General features: G+C 41.8%; 1 protein-coding gene across 1 annotated transcript; it reads left to right on the forward strand.

Annotated features, from left to right (window-relative positions):
- Positions 1–13,154: 13,154 nt before the first annotated feature.
- Positions 13,155–21,357, forward strand: GJD4 (gap junction protein delta 4). Its single transcript, XM_043562312.1, has 2 exons — positions 13,155–14,917; positions 16,592–21,357. Exons 1-2 carry the CDS (start codon positions 14,854–14,856, stop codon positions 17,635–17,637), a joined length of 1,110 nt encoding a protein of 369 aa, XP_043418247.1. The 5' UTR covers positions 13,155–14,853; the 3' UTR covers positions 17,638–21,357.
- Positions 21,358–21,770: the final 413 nt, after the last annotated feature.

The following is a 21,770-nucleotide window of genomic DNA, read 5'->3' on the forward strand; positions in this document are numbered from 1 at the left end:
CAAATAAGGGAGCACCTGGGTGGCTGGCTCAGTTGGTTAAGCACTGGACTCTTGATTTCAGCTTAGGTCATGATCTCATGGTTCAGAAGATCAAGCCCTGTATCAGGCTCTGCACTGACAGTGTGGAGCCTGCTTGGGACTCTCTCTCCCTCTCTCTCTGCCCACCCCTGCTCGTGCATGTGCACACACACTCTCTGTCTCTCAAAATAAATAAATAAACAACAAAACAAGAAATACAAGTAAGAAGAACTCAATACCTGTTGCCTTTTAGGGTGGATTATTTACTGATGTCGTAGACTACACATAGTAAGCCATTTTGCTATGGAAGCTCAAAGGAGCTAAAATGTGTTAACTGTGTTATCTGGCACAGCTAGAATATTTATCTAGAAACAGGCTCAATTCACTGACATCTCCAGCACTCCATACCTATCTTCATTCCATTGCCAAAATCCACTGTCTTCATTTAATAACTTAAATTCTTAAGTTAAAATATTTCACTATCATTATTTTTTCACTGTCTTATTATAAAGATATCATTTCACTGTCTTAAGAGATCTGTCCTTCCTTGTAAAATGAAGAAAATGATAAAAGCAGAAATGTTTTGAACCTTTTTTCTAATCTGTGCCTCAATGCTCATAGCACCCCTGGTGAGCCACAAGACTGTAGGCAGAAGTGTTATTCTTCTGAAAAAATTCATGGTGGGGCTTCTGGGTGGCTCAGTTAAGCATCTGACTTCGGCTCAGGTCATGATCTCACAGTTCATGAGATCGAGAGCTCGGAGCCTGGAGCCTGCTTCAGATTCTGCATCTCCTTCTATCTCTGCCCCTCCCCAACTTGTGCTCTGTCTCTCTCTGTCTCTCAAAAATAAATAAATGTAAAAAAAAAATTAAAAAACTTAATTCATGGTGATTTAAAATCTTATTCTTTTTCTTATCTGTTCTTCTTTTGTGATTTTCTCTCTTTGCAGTCTCTTCCCTTTGTTCTTCCTCCTCTTCCATTGCTTTTCATTTTTCTTCCTAAAAGGTACTCATTCTGCTCCATATGTGATTATAACCAGGTTTACCTATCATTTTCATGGCCTGGTTAGGATACTTCAGATCAGATTACTTGCAGAGTCCTGGCAGCAAATACACATCTCCATATAGCAAGAATAAATGGGGGGTGGGGAGGATATTGCTCTTTCTCTATGTCCCCAGAGTAAAGGGAAATTGGGGTCAAGGTTGGCACAGATCATTAAGTAAGGTTTCTGCCCATAGTCATGACAGAATAAATGTTATTGAACTAGATCTCCCACTGTAAATAACTAAAAAGGCTGGATGAAATATGCGAAGGGAAAGTTTTCAGTTGTTGAAAATAGGCAGCAAAGGACTGCAATCTCTGACATTAGGGGAAAAAATGAAGTAAACCCTATAATTGCTTCAGTCTACAATTACTTCAGCTTTTTAACTGGAAGCAATTTTTTGGACTGTATGCAGGGAAAACCCAAACAGAGTCTGGAGGTCTCACTGAGTTGAGAAGACAGAGATTAGAGTTTGGGGAGACTGACACAGCTGGAGGGTATAAGACAAGATACCAGAGAAAAGGGAGAACTCCAGAAATGTACATACAAGTTCCCTTGAGTCTTTGGCTAAATGCTAAGCTACAAATGCAAAGAGCAAAACTCCATAAGGTCAGTAAATGGAAGCTTTAAACTGAACAATTCCTAGGCCTTGCATAGGGTAGAGAGACACTTAAATTCTGGCCAGCCAAACTGAAGTTACCTTGTTAAACAAGGGAATATTCAGTAAAGACTTTAGAAATGTAATACCCTCATACTAGGACGAAACTAGATCCACTTTAACAAAGCTTAAAATAAGCCTCAGAAAGATCAAGCTAATAGCTTAACTGCCTGTAAAATTAATTCAATACTTTTTGAAGGAAAATAAAATCCAGACGTTCAACAATGTAACACACACAATGTCCAGCATTCAATAAAAGTAACTAGACATGTGAAGAAGCAGGAAAAGGTGACCCACAATGAGGAGAGAAATCAGTCAGTATTAATAGAGCCAGGAATAATAGATCTGGATAATGGAATTAGCAGATAAAGACTGTAAGACAAGTTATTCTAAATAAACTCAAGAATTTAAAAGAAAACAACTATGATGAGGAAAATGACTATATTAACACCTGGAAAATAGTCTTCAGGACAAGGAATATTACTAGAGATCAAGAAGGACATTTCATAATGATAAAAGGGTCAATTCATCAATAAGACATAAAAATCCTAATAGGTATGCACCTGATAACAAAATTTCATAAAAGTAGTCAATCAGGAAATAACATCTATAGCTGCCATTTTAAATTAAAAAAGGAAATACTACATGGCTATTTTCAAAGTTATCTTTGCCACCATAGGTTTACTGAGTAAACTATCCTAAGGCATTACTGGGGTGACAGAAAAACAGTTTAACAGATTTGGCTTTGACCTCAAGGAGTTCACAATAAGGTTGAAATACAGAACACACACACACACACACAGTAATTAAAAGATTAAAACATATGTCTCATGTATTCTTTCTTAAATTTCTGCCTTTCAATTTTTGAATCAAACACATCATTAAGCTCTTGTTGGCTGTTTCCCATCTCCAGGTATTAGTTCCTGGTCTTAAAAACATTTTAGTAGCTACTTAGTCATCTCTCCTATGCCCAAGTGAACTTATGAGGACCCTAAAGTAGATCTCTGGTATTAACACTAACAATGATCCTCCACCAGATTCCCAGTTGACCTTTCTTCTAGGTTCAGCTATAACCCTCAGAACGGGGAACCTGGTGGAGGATCATTCGGTCCCCGTAAGGCTTGCAGTGAGCTTCTATGGTCTCCTTACCCTGCTTTCTACCCATTGGAAGCAAGCAGTGAGTCCTCTACACTCACATTAGTAGAATACATTTGAGAAAAAAAAAAAAGTTCTCAGGGTGATTCACACCCATTATAGTTAATTAAACCAGTCCCACTTAAGAAGACAAAGGAGCCACTCCTTGGGAAAAATCATTCTTAAAAATCCACTTTATACCCACAATTTAATCTTTTAAAATTCAGTCATGTTTCCCAAGAAAACTGCCCAGAGGTAGTATTGGGATTAGAATGGATTATCCCTAAATGAGGTTTTCCATAAATCCAAACTCAGCTAAGAAGGGCTCTTTGTTGCCTTTTAATCAATGATTGAATTTATTTATGCCACTTCTTTCCAAGAAAGATTAAAGTAGCTTACCACAAACCTGCTAGATCTTACCTAGTTCCAGAAAGGAACTGCCCAAAAGAGAAGCCTCATTTGGTGTTGCCTGGGAATGAGAGCTTCTCTATGAAGTTCCCAGGTTTCCCAGTTGCTTCCATTTATTTGTATTGTGGAAAGACTATGGACTTTGGAGTCAAATGAATTGGGAAAGAATCCCAGCCTTGCCACTACAACCTGTGTGGTCTTAGGCAGTCATAAAACATCATGGAGCCTCATTTTCTTCATCTATAACATACTTCATTCATGGGTCTGTACACATACACATACACACATACTCCAAATACTAGTTCTCTCCTTAATGCTCACCTTATACCTCTATTGTAGGCCTTATCATTTATTACACTTATATGACCATGTCTTAGATCTTCTGGAATCTGGGAAGTTGCTCATTGTTCTTCCTGTTAGGATTGTATTTGTCTGCCTCCTTCCCCTTAGTGGGAAGGGCTGTGTCTAAATTCACTATATCCGTATCTGGACACAGTATCTGGCACAGAGTAGATGGTATTATTATTGTTGAATGGAACCCTCACTCAACAAGCTCTCCATTACCTTCTTTAGTGAAGAAAAAAAAGAACAAAGCAAAATTTTAAAACTCCTCCAGTCTTCTCTCATAGCTCCCTCACAGCTGGGACCATAGCACTCTTATGGGGGTAAAGGGTGAAGAACTTTGATGTCAGGACCTGGGTTCAAGTTCCTGTTCTTCCACCTACTAGCTGGGTAAACTTGAGCCATCAAATAAAGGAATATGTGAATCAAAACTACAATGATATATCACCTCACACTTGTCAGAATTGCTAAAAACAACACAAGAAACAATAGATGTTGGTAGGGATGTGGAGAAAGTGGAACATTCTTGCACTATTCATGGGAACTCAAACTGGAGCACCCATTCTGGAAAAGAGTATGGAGTTTCCTCAAAAAGGTAAAAATAGAACTATCCTACAATCCAGTAATTGCACTACTAGGTATTTACAAGAATACAAAGATACTAATGCAAAGAATGCAAAAATACTAATTCAAGGGATACATGCACCCTGATGTTTATAGCAGCATTATCTACAATAGCCAAATTATGAAAACAGCCCAAATGTCCATCTACTGATGAATGGGTAAAGAAAATGTGGCATATATATGGTGGAATATTACTCAGTCATAAAAAAAAATGAAGTCTTGCCATTTGAAACAACATGGGTAGAGTTAAGAGTATTATGCTAAGCGAAATGAGTCATTCAGAGAAAGACAAACAACATATGATTTCACTTATATGTGGAATTTAAGAAACAAAACAAATGAGCATAGGGGAAAAAAGAGAGAGAGAGACAAACCAAGAAACAGACTCTTAACTATAGAGAACATCTGATCATCAGTAGATAGAGGTGTGGTGCCAGGAAGGTGAAATAGGTGATGGGGATTAAGGAATGCACTTGTGATGAGCACCAGGTGTTGTATGGAATTGTTGAATCACTACATTGTACATCTGAAACTATTTTTACACTGTATGTTAACTAACTGGAATTTAAGTAAAAACTTAAAAAAAATAAAGGAATGTGTGTACACTGGCCAGGTCAGCCTGTCACGTAGGAAGGACACAGCGCTGTTTATTTCCTCTGAGCTGTCCCCTACTGTCACCCAAATCACACTCTTCAATATAAAAGTGATATTCTTGGGGTGCCTGGGTAGCTCAGTCAGTTGGGAGACTGACTTCAGCTCAGGTCATGATCTTGCAGTTTGTGAGTTTGAGTCCCATGGCGGGCTCTGTGCTGACAGCTCAGAGCCTAGAGCCTGCTTCGGATTCTGTGTCTCCCTCTCTTTCTCCCCTCCCCCGCTTGCACTCTGTCTCTCTCTCTCAAAAATAAATAAACATTAAAAATTTTTTTTAAAAAGTGATATTCTTGACGGTTGAAGGCGCCTGATCCAACTCTGCATTATCACCCAGTCATTCTATTTTAAACTCTTGTCCATTATCCTCACACTTAATTTTTCTGCTTTGTTGTCTTCACTTTCATATGGAAATAGAGCTTCGTAATTGCACGGCTGGTTTCTGTGGAGGTCCTGGCTGTACCAACTGCATTGGAGCAAATGAAATGGATATTCCATACCTTCCTTTCATTTTGTTCCTTAAGAGAAAACCTGAGTTAAAAAAGACTGCCTGAGGAGATCCCCCTGTCTCTCAAATTGCCAGTGTGCTGGGTAGGATATTGGCTCAGAGACAAATTAACTGTCGCCTGCTCTTTGAGACACCACTGTCTAGGGTTCTGAATATATCCTTCACTTATAACAAACAGGCTAATCACTTGTCACAAATCAAAGAGGTTGTGAATGCTTGGAGGGTTAGCATGTAACAGTTGTGAGTTTTAAAATAGATCAAATTCCTTCATGCCCCCTTCTAGTATTTCATGGTAAAGAACAGAGAGAAACGTGAAGTGGGGGCAGGGGGGCATGAACTGGTTTGTTCTTTATTCATCTAACACTGAGCTCACATGACAGTCACAGTCACAGCCACCCAGTGTCTTCCTCCCTTCCTTCCACACAGAAAAGTTGGGACAAAATGGTTGATGACAAATGTCCAATGCCAAGGAAAATTGAGTCAGGAAGTGTTCAAAGTACCTCCGGTGTGCTGTGACTTCCCTGTTCATTGAGCAAAGGGAAAGAACCACTCTGGCTGGTTGGCCAAAAAAGGCCAGCCTTTTATGAAAAAAAAAAAAAATGAATGAGGTGAAAGAAGTAGGAGAGACAAGAAAAAGTGATCTTAATTATAGCTACCATTTATTGAATGTTTCCACTGTGCCAGGCAGTTTACATGTTTTATCTTGTTTCCTTCTCTTAACAGCCTAAGAGGTAGGTGCTATTGTTATCCCTGTTTTACAACTGAGGAAATAAAACCCAGAATAAGTGATGGGTCTAAGACTCAAATCCACATTATTCTATTGTATTCTTTCTACTCTTGATTGCTAAGTTGAACTGATGCTCAGCTGAGAAGCAATGAGGGTAAAGGAAGATCTCTGGACAGTAAGGAGAACCGGAGTTTAGTTGTGATCTTGAGGGAGCAAAGGTGGTGGGGCAGAGAGGTGGGCAGGGACATGCATAAACAATTGATATTGTGCAGCGATATTGCCCAATTGATATTACACGTCATGAGCATAAGCACAGGATGTTATGTGAGCATGAAAGAGGTAGTCTTGAGCGGAGGAGAAGGCTGTCTCTGGAAGCCAGCCAGAGAGGAGATAAGATGCTCTATATGTAGGAAACAGCTGCGGCAGGTGTCAGAGTCAACTAGATCATGGGAGCTGCAAGAAATTTGGGTGTTTTGGCAAGCAGAATGCTGAGTTGGGGAGAGAGGAGGCCAGGTCTCACAGGGCTTGGTGAGCTCTACTTGACATCATCCTGGAAGCTATGGGGAGACGCTGAAGGGCTTTAAGCAGTGTAATTTTTTAAAAAAAGTGTTTAAAGCAAGTTGAGTGCTGTGATTTTGCCTTGGCTGAGGTGGATCTTGGTGTCATTCACCTAGTTTGGACATGTGAGTTTAAGGTGTAAGTTCTCCAGGTGATGTCCAGAATGGAGCTGAATGTATAGTCTCTTATTTTCCCAAGCAATGCAATTCTGAAAATCTCAAATGAAATATGTAAGAGACCAGTATTCTCTATTTCTAGAGAGCTTTAAAGAAGAAATCCTGAAACATTTGTGTTCAAGATGCAATTTTAATTTTGTTCTTTCCTTTCTAGACTGAACACAGAGTTAACTAGCTTAATAATTAGCTCTTTGTTGAGGACAAAGATTTGCCCCTTTGGGTCTGATCAGTGACTCCTATCTATGGATCAACTCTGTGAAGGTGATGAGATCTTTACTTCTGGTCGCTAACAATATAACTTTTATTTTCTAATTTTCCACTACCTTTTCCAAAATAATAAAGGCAAATCATGAAATCAGGGAGGAATTTGGTGACTTCCTCATAACTGCCCTCAGATCCTAGCTAAGAGACCTCTTTTGGTGCTCTTCTCTAATGCGCCTGTGAGTTGGGTACTCTTCCATGTGTTCCCACAAAGCAGCACTCCATACTTTCCTTATGCTGTATCCATCACACTTTACTGTAATTGCTCACTTACTGCATTTTCAAATTATCTTTCTGCCATAGGCTTTCTGCCATAGCTTTTTCTCAATTATATTCCCAACACTTAGCAGAGTTCTTAGTAGGTGTTTGATACCTTTTTTAAAAAAAGTTTATTTATTTTAAGAGAGAGAGAGAGGGAGGAGAGAGAGAGAGAGAGAGAGAGAGAGCTGGGGAGAGGCAGAGAGAGAGGGAGAGAGAGGATCCCAAGCACAGAACCCAACGCAGGGCTCAAACTCACAAACTGTGAGATCATGACCTAAGCAAAAATCAAGAGTTGGACACTGAACTGAGCCACCCAGGTGCCCCTCAATATGTTTGAAATGAATGAATCTTCAACTCCATGAAGTGGATATTATCATCTCCCTTTTGAAGATAACAAACCAAGCTCAGATACGTTGATATTTGTTCAAGACCAAACACTGGTGAAGTTCTTGGAACCAGGACTGAACCTAATTCTTCTAACCGCAAAGTCTGTGTTATTTCCATCCTATTACCTCTTTGACTACAAGCACCTGCTTTGATGGATAATTTTTAGCTGATTTGACTCTGAAAACAAACGCCAGCAGTGAAAGGAATAGGCGTATCTGTGGCAAGTGCAGACCCCCATTAGACACCTGCAGTGGCCATATGAGAAAACAGCATGGACAATTAGAAATAGTTCCACTGTGTGCCTCGTCCCTGTTCTGTAGTGTGGCTCTAATGCTTCATTTGACCGAAATGTTAAATGATGTTACTGAAAGGTTGTACTAGGTAGTATGGTCCACATGTTCACCCTGGAAAGGATTTTTGGGCATGTAGTAACTCTCAAAATGTGCTATGTGGCATAAGCCCAGGATAAGTAGAAAGGAGAATAGAAACTAATCAGGAAGGACTTGTGGATCAGGATATCTGTGTGGCTCCTTCCTTTACTTGCTTCAGTCTTTGTTCAAATGTGCTCTTCTTAAGGAGGTGGCTATCCCATTAAACCTTGACATCCTCGACTTCCTTCTCTGTTTTATTCTTTTCCTTAACATTTATCACTATCTAATTTATTTTGCTGATGATGTTTATCTTGTTTATTGTCAGTTCTTTCCATTAGAATGGAAGTTCAATGAGGGAAGAAATGTTCATCTGCTTCATTCTCTGCCATTTCCCCAGTGCCTAGAACAGTGCCTGAGACATAGTAGGTGCTCAGTAAATATTTTAAAAAAATTTTTAAAAAATGTTTATTTATTCTTGAGAGAGAGACAGAGCATGAGCAGGGGAGGGGAAGAGAGAGAGAGGGAGACACAGAATCTGAAGCAGGCTCCAGCCTCTGAGCTGTCCGCACAGAGCCAGATGTGGGGCTCAAACTCACAGACCACAAGATCATCACATGAGCTGAAGTTAGACACTTAACTGACTGAGCCACCCAGGTGCCCCAGTAAATATTTATTGACATAACTGTGTTCATCACACTATAAACAATATTTTGAAAGGCATCAGTAAGTCAAAAGGCATTGATAGTAACAATAATGAGTAGAGGATGACTCCTTTGGGAGGGTGAGAAAATCCATTGGATTTGATTTCAACTGACATCTGAGTTTCTTAGTCCATTTGCTATAACAAAATACCATAAACTATGTAGCTTACAAACAATAGATATTTATTTCTCACAGTTCTGGAGGCTGGAAGTCCAAGGTCAAGTTGCTGGCAGATTTGGTGTCTAGTTAGAGGAAGGTTTTGGCTCAAAGAAAGCCATTCTTTTTGCTGTGTCCTGCTCCTAATACTATCGTCTTGGGGGTAGGATTTGAACATATGGATTTTCGGGGGACACAAACATTTAAACCATAGCACTCAGGAAGACTGTTCTAATATACTTCCCAAGATCTGTGAACATAAGGCAAGCTTATGATGGAGACTTTCACTTCTTCACAAAGAAAATCTGTCCTGAAACTTTTTTCTTCCTTTGGGAGAGAAGTCACACCTCTCTGCTTATAAGAACCAGCTTAAGTGCCGCAAAACAAACTCCAGGGGACACTGTCAATGCCATCTTGGTAGAGAGAAGACATCTGTCTCCCTTCCCAAAAGCAGTGGAGTTGAACTGTAGCTAAAAAATACAATTTGAGAATGACAGCTTCGGCGGGTGGGGGGAGCCTGGGAGGCTCAGTCGGTTAAGCATCTGACTCTTGATTTCAGCTCAGGTCATGATCTCATGGTTTGTGAGTTCGAGCCCTGCATTGGGCTGTGCACTGAGAGTGCAGAGTCTTCTTGGGAATCTTTCTCTCTGACCCTCCCCAACTCATGCTGTCGCTGTCTCTTTCAAAGTAAAGAAATAAACTTAAAAAAAAAAAAAAAGAATGACAGTTCTGGGACCATAGGAGCAGGAAATTCCTACCAGAAGAACATTTCCACCTTGTATGTGTTCTTCAGGATCTCCTGTTGCCTAGGTTGTTAATTTTTAGCTGTAAATCTAGTGTGGGGGAGTATATGGATACAGGTGGTAGAAGGTCTACACATAGCTGGCTCACCCTAGATTACCTATGCTTATATTGTCAGAAAAGTAAGTGGTTATAATCAATTTTGTTACTAGATTTACATATGCAGATGATGTGTGACTGCTGGCATAATTAGTCTGTTGTATTGATGCAGCTACTGAACCTTTGCTTTCTAGCCACAATCCTGAATAAGTCATTTAAATCCTGAGAACAATGAAAACCTTCATTTCTCAAATTAGATAATCTATTCCTTAAACACACACACACACCAAAACAAGACAGATGCCATCATTTCCAAGTCCTCAAGAAGCTGAATTCTATTTCCCTACAAGCCATTTACCTATGAGTCTCAGAGGAAAAATACCCTTCTCTGGCCAGGTTTCTGGGCTGGCTGATCAAGGCCCTGGGGCACCCATCCTCGGGAGGAAAAGCCACTACGAGACCCCTGCCTTCCTTCACTGGTGCCTGATTCTTGGGATAAGAATAAAGATGAATAGTTTGAGTACACATCATTGGCTAGACACTGTTCTATGTGCTTTGGGTTTTTCTCATTTGTTCTTCACATTCTAGGGTAGGGGTTAGATAATGTTATTTTACAATGAGGAAACTAAGTAATTTCTCAAGGCCACACAGTCAAGAAACTAGAATTTTATCCAGGCTGTCAGACTCCAGAACTTGTGTTCTAAACCTTAATATTAGGCTGCCTTTTTGGCCAAAACATAAACAGTAATGAAGATAGAAGTGGAAAAGTGTTCTGACTGAAGCAGGTGTGGGATGGGTGGGGTCTGTGCCTTGACCCCTCCCTCTTCTGACTCTGCAGCCCCTGGGGCTGCTAGAGTCACACTGCGCTTCTGAATGGACACTTTATCAGCCCCAGCTTCTCTCCTCTAGCAGATCCCTATTATTAGTCAATCTTCATTATTCATGGATTCTTTACTTGTGAATTTGCCTAATTGCTACAATTTATTTGTAACCACAGAATCACGAAGGGGCTGTCATGGTTATTTGTGGACATGCACAGAGCACTGAAGAGTTTGTCACCCACGTGCATGTTTCCAGCCAAGGAAGAACATGGTGGTGACGGGCTGCCTTCTTGTTTCAATAACTGTAAACAAGCTTTTTTTTTAGGGGGGGGGCGTCCACTTAATGGCACAGTTTTCAAATTTTTGTGCTTTCTGTTAGTGATTTTGCTGTTTAAAATGCCCCCCCAAAACACAGTGCTGAAATGCTAATATTCCCAACTGCAAGAAGTCTGTAATGAGCCTCACAGAGAAAAATACATGTGCTAGTTGAGCTTCAGTCAGGCATGAGTTACAGCGCTATAAGCCATGAGTTCACTGTTAATGAGCCAACTATATTAAATATATATAAAAACGTATGTTAAATAAGTTGTCTTTTAATAGAAACCCACATAAAACAAAGCTTTGTATTGACTGAAATGTTGTGACCAGACCAACTCTGTATTTCCCTTAGGAGTCCCTAGCAATCTTTAATTCAGTGTTTGTGGCCACTTTATAGAATATATCTACCATGAAAAATGAGAAATGACTGTAGTTATTTATTGAGAGCCTCTTATAGGCCACATAATGTGCTAGAACCTCATTTAAATTAATCCTAATTCTCAACAACTCTGTAAACAAAGTATCATCTCTAATTTATAGATGGTAAAACTCAGGCCTAAATAATTTGGCAACATCATTAAGCTAGAGGGAGGTGTGCCAAGGCTGAATAGCATGTGACTCTGTTGTTCTCTTTCTTTTTGACTCAGTTCATTTGTGAACAAATTCCAGGTTGGCATCTTGTGCAATTCAGCCATATCCATGTCCCTGACTCCCACTGGATTTCCTTTCCATTGGGTTGATCACAGTACTCTCCAAAAGCTTTTGTCTGCTCTATAGTCACTCAAATGGAAATCTCCTTGTTGATTCCAGGATAATTTTTTTTGAACCAAAGTGTTTTATGAAAAAGTTCCCTAAAGTGATTTTCCCATCATGTTTCCTTGCCAACCATCTTGCAACGTTCCAGGTGGCTAACTGTGAGAACGGAGGTCGCTGTGTCACCCTGCTCCACAGTGCTGGGGGCCACCGCTATGACACTGCCCTCTGTTGAGCTCTGCTGGGGTGCCCTGCTGGCCTGCCTTCCCTTCCTTCAGCTACTCTCCACTGTCCCTGCCCCTGGCTTGCTGTCTATGATCTCCCTCCAGGTGTCACTCCAGGAGAGCAGCTGTCTCCTTGTGGGGGGCAGGGCCAGGTACCGGTTGTGGTAGCAGGTGAACAAGATGTGCTCCCTGCTTGGGGTGTCCTCTTGGTCTCAGATAGTGTCTTTGTCTTCAGTGACCAGGTCCTCCAACACCATCATCTTGTCCATCACGATAATTCACTCCACAAACTAAGGCCCCAGGTGATTGTCCACCCAGCAGGACTTCTCACCCACATAGTGTTCATACTTCATTGGAGGGCTGGTGCAGATGAAGACCACAATGTCCTGCCTGGTTTTCATCTCTGTATGGCTGCTAAGGCTCCAGGCATAGGCTCCAAGTCTAAGAAAAAACCTCGGGCTTCATACACATTGGCCACTTTGTCTGCCAGGTCTGGCAACAGGGCTGGGTACTGCTCACTGCAAGCAGCTCCCTCCAGCAGGGAAAGCTGCAGCAGATGTCCCTCAGGAGGCTGGCCTCGAAGTCAGCCAGAATCCATGTCCTGTCACTGGCGCTGGGTCTGGAAGGTTGGGAAGGCTGGGACTGGGGGCTGGGATAATTTTATGGAGAGCCATGTATTTGATGCTCCAGACATGCTGTCCTTCTCCTCTTTTGTTCACATCTTGCTTCTGGCAGCCACTGGGGTTTAAATTTCCAGGCAGAGCAAAAATATCTTCTAGCAGGAAAAAGGCAAAGAATGGAAATGACACGGACTTAGAGAAGCAAGATGAAAACAGATAAGGGTGGAGAGAGACAGGCAGTGTTACCTTTTCAGAAGATGCCATGGGAGCAAAGGGATAGACAAAGGGCAGGAACCCAGAGGAGTAGACCCTGAGATGCGTAAGTAATACTTTGTTTTTATTTTATTAATTTTTAAATTATTTTAAAAAATATTTATTTTGGGGAGAACACAAGGTGGGGGAAGGCAGAGAGAGGGGGACAGAGGACCTGAAGAGAGCTTTGCACAGACAGGCTCACAGCAGTGAGCTGGGGCTTGAACTCACAAACCTCAAAATCATGACCTGGGCCAAAGTCGGAAGCTCAACCGACAGAGCCACCCAGGTGCCCCGATTCTTTATATTTTTAAATCATTTTAATGTCTGTGATTTTATTTTGTATATCATAGCGACTTGGTGTAGGCAAAGAATGCATTTTTTTTCTGCTTCACTGATGAGAAAACTAAGGCATCAAAAGCTATAGTGATTTACTTGAGGTTGTAAAATTCTATTTTATTCTGCATTCAGAATAGGTTATTTTATATCACACAGCAAAATTAAGAAATTAGTTTCCTGATATTTCAGATTTTAAGCAGTATCACAAACAGTCTATTAGGAAGCAAAGATATTTTCCTTTATTTTATACTGGAACCACATGGCTATTTCAATATTTTTTACTTAACTACAATTTCTCTAAATTTCATTGTTCATGTTGAAGCATTTGACTAAAATATAGCAAAACTACTGTGCCTTTTAAGGGGGTCAAAATGTTTTCTGTGGGTGGAAATGTGTCATGTGAATAAAGATGAAAGTAGCTTTGTTGTACTCCTCTTCTGGGAATCTTTTTAGGGATATTACTAAAGTCAAGAATAGATCAGAAATGAAGAAAAGATGGGAATAAAAGAATAGCTTTCATGGAAAATTGAAATCATTCCTTTTAAAGTTCACAATTTCCAGCCTGATGATAGATCCCCAGCCTTGCAAGATGGGTTCCTCCTAGCTATAAAGGTGACAGCCACGAGAGGATTTTGATGCAACTGTGATTGATGTCAGCAGGTCCAGACGGTGATACTTTATTACAAATTTAATGGACATTTATTAAGCTGATTCAACGGGAGCAGCCCTGGCTAGATGGGGCTGGGAGAGACAAAAGGAAGACGCAATCTATGAAGGTGTTGGGGGCCAGTTAGGGATGGAAATTCCAGTGATTTGAGTTGTTGCACACCCACTACATGCTAGGTGCTCTCAACATCATCATTTTGTGTCTTCCTCCCACAAACCCTGAATGAAACAGCATGATTCTCCCTAATGCAGGGATCCTGATCCTTATGAGGATATGTAGGGAGATTCAGTGACTTCCCCCACTGACCAGGTAGCTGCCCCAGGCTTTGTACCCAGGCCTTTTGTATCCAAGTAAAAAGCTCTCATCACTCACCCAAACAGGAAATAGCTAGAGAGTCACTGAGTCACAGCCTAAAGTTGGGACACATGTCTGAGATGCAGACTTATGCTTTTATCCATGGTGTAGGAATTCAGAATGAGGGCCAGACCCTTGCATGCCAGAGTTAAGATGGCTTATGCTTCATAGAGAAGACAAAACATGAATATTTTAATGCTTCTTTAAAAGGTGAAGGGGTTATGGAAATGTTTGCAAGGAGAAAACACCTTTTTAGTGGCGAAATTTCCTTGGCCAGTTAACAGAACTGTTTCTTTCTTGGGTTAAATGTAGTAGCTTCTATTATATCCTGAAGCATCTGGCTCTCCCAGTAGAGACATGTGAGCACTGCCACGGGCCTGGAATGTCCCAAGAGGGTAAGAATAACCCACAATGAGAGACGACTCCTGCTGTCTTCTGGTCACTGCAGTTGTCAAGAACGCTTTGCCTCAGAGGACAGCTCAGGGGTGTCTCAACTCAGAGATGGAAAAATCGCCCACTGCCCACCCCGTTCCTGGGCTCCAAGCTTTCCTTTTATATCTGCAGCTCTCACCTTTAAGTCTTTTGTAGGGAAGATACATTTATTCCAGCAAAGATTTTCCACTTTCTTGGAGAACACAGGCTTCCGATGTCTCCAACAACCTTGAGTCTCTGACGCTAGGAGGCATGGAACGTTTGGACCTGCTGGGATTCCTTCTCATCACCTTCAATTGCAACATGACCATTGTGGGTAAGTATAGGAAACAGCTCCAAAGCTCTTGTGTTTTTGTTTTCATTACTTTGCCTGGCCTGTTTATTGCATGAAGAAAGGGAGCTGTGTGCTCAAGCTTTACTTTTAATCACGCCACAGCTCTACCATCATTTAAGGAAGGCTTGGATGTGAGTGTTCTCTGCTGGGGCCTGTTCTTGCTGACATTCAGGTACTGAGCCTGAAGGACTGAAGCAAAAGGAAGTAGTATGTTTGTGTAACTCTTCTCTGGCTACTTTATCAGGAGAAGGAACAGTATAGTAAAAATTAAAGAGAGATTAATGCCTTGATTACACTTTCTTCCTGTTCATCTTTTTCTTGAAGTTTAATTTGTAAAAGATTAGTAATTTCTCTTGTGTATTTCAAGCCAGATCCAAAGTTTAGTTTATTTTTTTAAGAAAGTAATAAATATTTCTGAGTTTGATGCAGACGTATTAAATTTTCAGAGAGGTATGGAATTCCTGGAAAAAGGAATTGAGTAAGGGATTAAAATATACCCATGAAGTGGTTGATATTTTTCTTACTCATTGTTTTGTAGAATTTAAACAAAGTCAACTTGGTCTTACAAGTTTGAGTCAATGACCTGATCACACAATTCTATTCTTTGAGTTTAACTGCCTTTGTTTATAACAGTGCTTTTTCTGATGTCAGGTGATGTTTTCTGCATCTTGTCACAAAACAAAATATTTGCAGATTATTTTAACTGAGTCTTAAACATGTTAGGAAAGAGTTAACTCATGACATGAAAATTGGACTTGAGGTTATTTTGATTTCCTAGGTTGGTCTCATTTATTCATGATAAATTGAAGAAAGAGGAATCTCAATATATCATAACAACTGGAATAGAAGGAAAAGGAATTCTGAGTCACTGACAAACCTGAAAAGTTGAATGTTGCTAAAGGAATTTGATTCCAAGGACCATAAAGCAACAGTAAAGATCTTGTGGACCACTATCATAAATAAAGACCACTAAATTAAAATTAGCAGCTACACACAGTTACACAAATGTGCTAACAGCCTTTCAAAAGCTTATTATCTATAGAGAATAAGATCTTACTTCCGGGGCGCCTGGGTGGCGCAGTCGGTTTAGCGTCCGACTTCAGCCAGGTCACGATCTCGCGGTCCGTGAGTTCGAGCCCCGCCTCAGGCTCTGGGCTGATGGCTCGGAGCCTGGAGCCTGTTTCCGATTCTGTGTCTCCCTCTCTCTCTGCCCCTCCCCCGTTCATGCTCTGTCTCTCTCTGTCCCAAAAAATAAATAAATAAACTTTGAAAAAAAAATTAAAAAAAAAAAAAAGATCTTACTTCCATCATTAATTTGCTCAGCTCAACTTTCTTTCTAGAAGCTTCAGTCCGGGAGACATTATCACAAATCTGAATTAGTGGAGTCAAATCAAACATCTGTAGTCTCTAACACTTCTTTAAAATCTCAAAGCCTTTAACAAACAACTAGCCCAGCACAGCGCCTGATACACTGCAAGTGCTCCATAAATATTTGGCAGATGAGCTAAGTAGCAGAGGCTGTAGCGTTGACTAAAATACATGCTTACTGACCTCTCAGTTCTCCAGCCTCCACCCTGTAAATACTTAAGACATGGTGTTGGGTGGAAATGTGTTTGTATGCTGGTGATGGTGCCCTTCCTGCTTCCTCCTTTCTAGGGAAGGTATGGCTTATCTTCATGATACTGCTGAGGATGGTGGTGATCATCTTGGCAGGCTCCCCCGTATACCAGGACGAGCAGGAGAGGTTTGTGTGTAACACCCTGCAGCCAGGATGCGCCAATGTTTGCTACGACATCTTCTCCCCGGTGTCCCAGCTGCGGTTCTGGCTGATCCAGAGTGTGTCCGTGCTCCTCCCTTCTGCCGTCTTCAGCGTCTACGTGCTGCACAGGGGGGCTGTGTTGGCCGCCCGCGGACTCTGCGGGCCGGACGGCGGCCCTGGGGGCCCTGACCCCGCTGACCTGAGCCCCGGGGACAGGGAGCGGCGCCTCCTGACCGTGCCAGACTTCTCCTCTGGCTACATCGTCCACCTCTTTCTTCGGATGCTGACCGAGGCAGCTTTTGGTGCCTCGCACTACCTCCTATTTGGATTCTTGGTCCCAAAGAGATTCTCTTGCACGCACTCTCCCTGCACCAGCGTGGTGGACTGTTACATCTCTAGGCCCACGGAGAAGTCCATTATGATGCTTTTCATGTGGGCGGTCAGCGCGCTGTCTCTGGTGCTCAGCGTGGCGGACCTCGTCTGCAGCGTGCACAGGAGGGCGAGCGCGCGCGGGCGCGCAGCCGCCCCTCTCCCCCGGCCACGGCCTGCGCGGAGCCTGGGCTCGAGGCCAGGTCAGGTGGCCGGCGGCGGCGGTGGGTGGGCAGAGGTGGGGGCGTCCGTCCACCCTGGCCCGTGGGCTGCAGGGGAGCGTGCAGACAGCCCCAGCCGCAAGTCCGCCGCATCAGGGCGGACGGGACTTCCTGATGAAGAGGACAGTGAGGTGATGTCCTCAGCCAGCGACAAGCTGGCCGTGGCTTGCAAAGAGCCGGGGAGCAGGCCCCACAGAGAGGCCCCCGGGGACCCAAGGGACGAGGGTCCCACAAGGTCAGAGGAGCACCCCTTAGCGCCTCAGAGTCGGCTGGCCCGGCGCTGTCCGTCCGGTCAGCTGCAGCCCCCCGACCGGCCCGCCAACCCGAGATCCAGAAAGTCCGAGTGGGTCTGAAGAGGGAACGCCAGGCAGCCGGGGGCGGGGGGGCGGAGGGGGGTGCATAGTCCAGTCCAAACGGAGACCTGGCCCACGAAGATGCACATCCTCTTCGGCCCATGTGAAATCCTCATCAACCGGCAGAGAGAAAGGCGAGCCGGCATGGGATGCATGGACTTTGTGCGGGACTCAAATCCTCAAGATACAGATTTCATATACATACTACTTTCTCTTGACCAAAGCACTTGACATTGTGCTTTTGACAATGTGACTGGAGGCTAAAATGATTAATTAGAGAGTGTCAGGTGACTGATTAATGTGACACTCTTGTCCTTCACCATAGTATGTGCTTAATGTACAGCACGTTGCCTTACATTAATAGAGCTCATTCATGTGAATTATTATAGAATTCTTTATTTTGTTTTTGTTCTTCTATTTGGATAAAAGGGGCACTGTGACGCATGTCTTTAATGCTGACAGCTCAGAACTTGGAGCCTGCTTTGGATTCTGTGTGTGTCTCTCTCTCTGCCCCTCCCCTGTTCACGCTCTCTCTCTCTCAAAAATGAATAAACTTAAAAAAAATTAATAAAGGTTAATTTATTAGACTCTTCAATTCTGCTAACTGCCTAAGCATGGGTTTTGATAGGATGAAAATGGTGAGAACAGGACAGAATTAGTCTCACAGGAAGGGAAGCTAAAGACTTAGCTCTGGTGTCTGGACGTAGTGTGGCTGGAGAGAAGAAAAAGGTGACAAGAGTGAAGAGAACTGACTGAATTGGGCCTAGAACCCAAATCTCTTGTACTTTGAGAGAGTCCTCTAATTACGATCATTTTAGATAAGAATGGCTCTTAGGTGGTTTAAGTGTCCATGTGTGTGCATGTTGTGGTGGAGCTCTTTTGTCTTTGCAAGGTAAGAATGGCTCATTAGATATTGTGTAACTTTCTAGGAACTTTAATTCAGAAGTCTTCCCAGGTTAATGTCCAGGTGGTTTTCAGGTGGTTCAGCAGTGATGGGAACCCACTGGTGGAATCCAAATGCTGAAACAACACGTACTACAGCTAGCTGTCTGCTGAGACAAGCACAAAAGAAAGATTATGAAAATCAATGAGATTATGCTTGTGTGTAGCCAAGAAAAGTATTATTTATGTAATTAATAAATGTGACTCTTTTTTTCTAGGATGTTGCAATCTCTTGTGAGGACCTACTTGGAATTTTCTGAGTGTTAATGTGGTTTCAGGCAAGGACAGAGCAGGGTGGTGCTTTGCAGATGAAGAGAAGGGGCATCTAGGCTTCTCAGGCACAGACTTGCTGAGGGTCTCTTACAATGGAGACGCTTCCCCTCCCCCGCCCCCAATTTGAGAGGTCCAATTTCAGGGGCAGGGGCAGCTGTGGAGTCTGGAAGCCCCGCCAGCTGCATTTTGGTTGTGCTGTAGGTTACATGTTTCCTAGAAACCTAGGAAATGTTTCCTAGATGTCTCACCCTTACCATTTGAAATATATATATATATATATAATTTTTTTTCCTTTCTCTTGTCAATCATAGAACAAATCTGTTCCTCCGGGAACTTGCTCTTTGTGTTGTGACCTGAGAGAGTGAGTGGCAGAAAATAGAGCTGAAAGAAGTGACTACATTTTTTTCAAACTGAACTTGGATGAAATTAGTTTCACGGAGAATTCAGGAAATTAAAAGTCAAATGCAAAAACCAGGTTTATTAAGAAGTGTTCCCTCCCTCCCCAGACAAGCAGAGTAGAGACATATCATGTTTAAAATAGTGAGTGATTGTAAAGAGCGTGCCTACCTGGCCATGACAGCTGTTGGCCATTCACTTCCTTGGCCATCTTACAGCTGAAAGACTCCCCAGTCTGTCACCTGTGTGCCACTGCTCTGGTTCCTCTCCCTCCATGGAATTCCATGGAATTCCATGGAATCCTCCAACCCTCCACCTCTTTCTCTAGCAGTGCTTCTTCTTCACATAGCTCCTGTGAGTATTTTATCAATGGGCTGAGATAAGATTTCGAATCAATGGAGCTATGTTGATAAACCAGTTATTTATGAGTATTGCCTCTGTATCTAGCATTTAATCTCTTATTTTTGTTTCTATGAAGCTAAAAAAAAAACCAAACAAAAAACAAAACAAAACAAAACAAAAACTTATCACATGACAGGTCAGCAAACTGGTGGGAAAGAGTTGTAACAAAATGTCATTGTTTTAGTATCACTGTTGAAACAACTCCTCTGATTCCTGTCAACTTTAATTTTCTCAGAGCTGATCTGGGCACTGTAAGGACTACCTCATGTTGTAGGCGCTGTTGGGTAGCTCAGATGAGAGTGTGGATGTGGACGCCCCATGAGAGATACAGAACTGTGTGTCTCGATGTTCCCTGGGCGGTGAACTAGTCCATGCTTGACACATCACCCTAAACAGGTCTCTCCAGGAATTTGTGATGATATAATATTTGCACAATGATATAAAATTTGCATATTTCTATATGTCCACAGACGTAGGAATGCTCTAAACCTTCTTCCCATATCCTTTCTTACCAACAGAGGCCTCTCTTGGACCATATTTAGGACACAATATTTATAAACACGAAAATGGTAATTTATGTCTGGAGGTAACTCTTGACCATTTCCACGCTTCTATGTTTTTGCTTATTTCTGCCCAGAAAAATCAGGATTTAGGAACTCTCAGCAGCAGATCTGGAAATTGTATTAGGTTACTTTGGATAACAGAGGGGGTGAGAAATTAGGGATAATGGAGAAATTGTGGACAATCTGGCCTCATGGGAAGGAGATCATTTAAAAGGACAATGAGTCATCCTCTTGGGGTTAAGATGCAGTTCCTTATTTCTATTTAAATTTATTTATTTTGCCCACAAGTGTCAGATTGTCCTTTACCCTGGCTTTTCATGTGATCAGGATGCTAACTGCAAAGGGTTAGCTGGAGATGTAGATTCATAATAAAAGATGACAGCCAAGACAGACAATGGTGTAACTGAGTAAATAAGGCAAACCCAATGGTGTGACTACTCAGGAAGGTGGTAGTGGGTGCCAACAGAACATAAATATTCTTTCTACCTGTAAGATTCCTCAGCTGTGTACTAAATAGGTACAAAAATTCCTTTATGGTTTTAAGTTGTCAAATAAGGAATCTGCAATGGTGCATGAGGTTTCTCCCCTTGGGTTATGAAATGATGTGTTATTTTATGTTTAAGATTTTTTTTTCTCCTTTTCTTGTGCTTTAGAAAGTTGAAGTACTTTTGATCTCAGAAATAGTATTTGGGAAGCAATTTAAATACCCATAAATTGGTCTTCCTTACCTGGGATATTTGATCCAAATAAAGCCTCAGGCATTACTAAAGTTTATGCTAAGCATATCCAGTGCCATTTCCTTCAGAAATGAAAATTCAGTAATTTTATAGAGGTGGTGTGTGTGATTAGCCATTAGAAGGAAATAAAGTCTTATGCTAACGCAAGTTCATTAAATTTTGTTGTGTGCCCACAGTGGTTCTTCAGGGGAAGTAAAGAGGTTGGTTAAGACTTGTACTCCAGAGACAAGGAAAGTTTTCCATTCTTTCACTAAGAGCTCTGAGAACATTAGTTTTCTCTGTGTGTTTATATTTCCTCATGTATAAAAAGAAGTGTCACTTTTCCAGCTAGAAATGTGATATTTGTCAGTGTGGATTAAAGAGTTTTACCTTTTTTGAAGTAAGATAAATAAAAATATTAAAGATTACTCATTGTGTCTGTGTATGTATTGAGCATCTTTTCTATGTCTGGTACTTGTGCAAGGCATGGAATGACTCACAAGAGAAAGATGAAGAAAGATTATCCTTGCATTGGACAATCTCTTCCAGTGAGACAACTGGGGAATACATGAAGGCAACACATACTTAAAAATTAAATTTCACGGTTCAGACTTGAATATTTCACCATAAAATATCTATTTTTTATAAGTAAACTATAGTTTTGCCAAACAGCAAAACTTCTGGCATAAAGTCAAGGAATTGGGCCGCCTCCATTACTCAGCTGGGGAACGGAAGAAGGCTGAGCTTTCAGTATTAACCGTCTTCACTTTCTCGTGGCCCTCGGGTGCCTCTTCTTTGGGCTTCTTCTTCTCTGCCCTAGCTGACTATAGCTGCTAATTCC

The sequence above is a fragment of the Prionailurus bengalensis genome, chromosome B4 (assembly GCF_016509475.1).
Source record: "Prionailurus bengalensis isolate Pbe53 chromosome B4, Fcat_Pben_1.1_paternal_pri, whole genome shotgun sequence".
NCBI lineage: Eukaryota > Metazoa > Chordata > Mammalia > Carnivora > Felidae > Prionailurus > Prionailurus bengalensis.

Coding starts and splice junctions, on each gene's coding strand:
- GJD4 (XM_043562312.1), top strand. CDS start 14,854: ATGGAACGTTTGGACCTGCTGGGATTCCTTCTCATCACCTTCAATTGC. Junction 14,918..16,591: donor TTGCAACATGACCATTGTGG/GTAAGTATAGGA, acceptor CCTCCTTTCTAG/GGAAGGTATGGCTTATCTTC.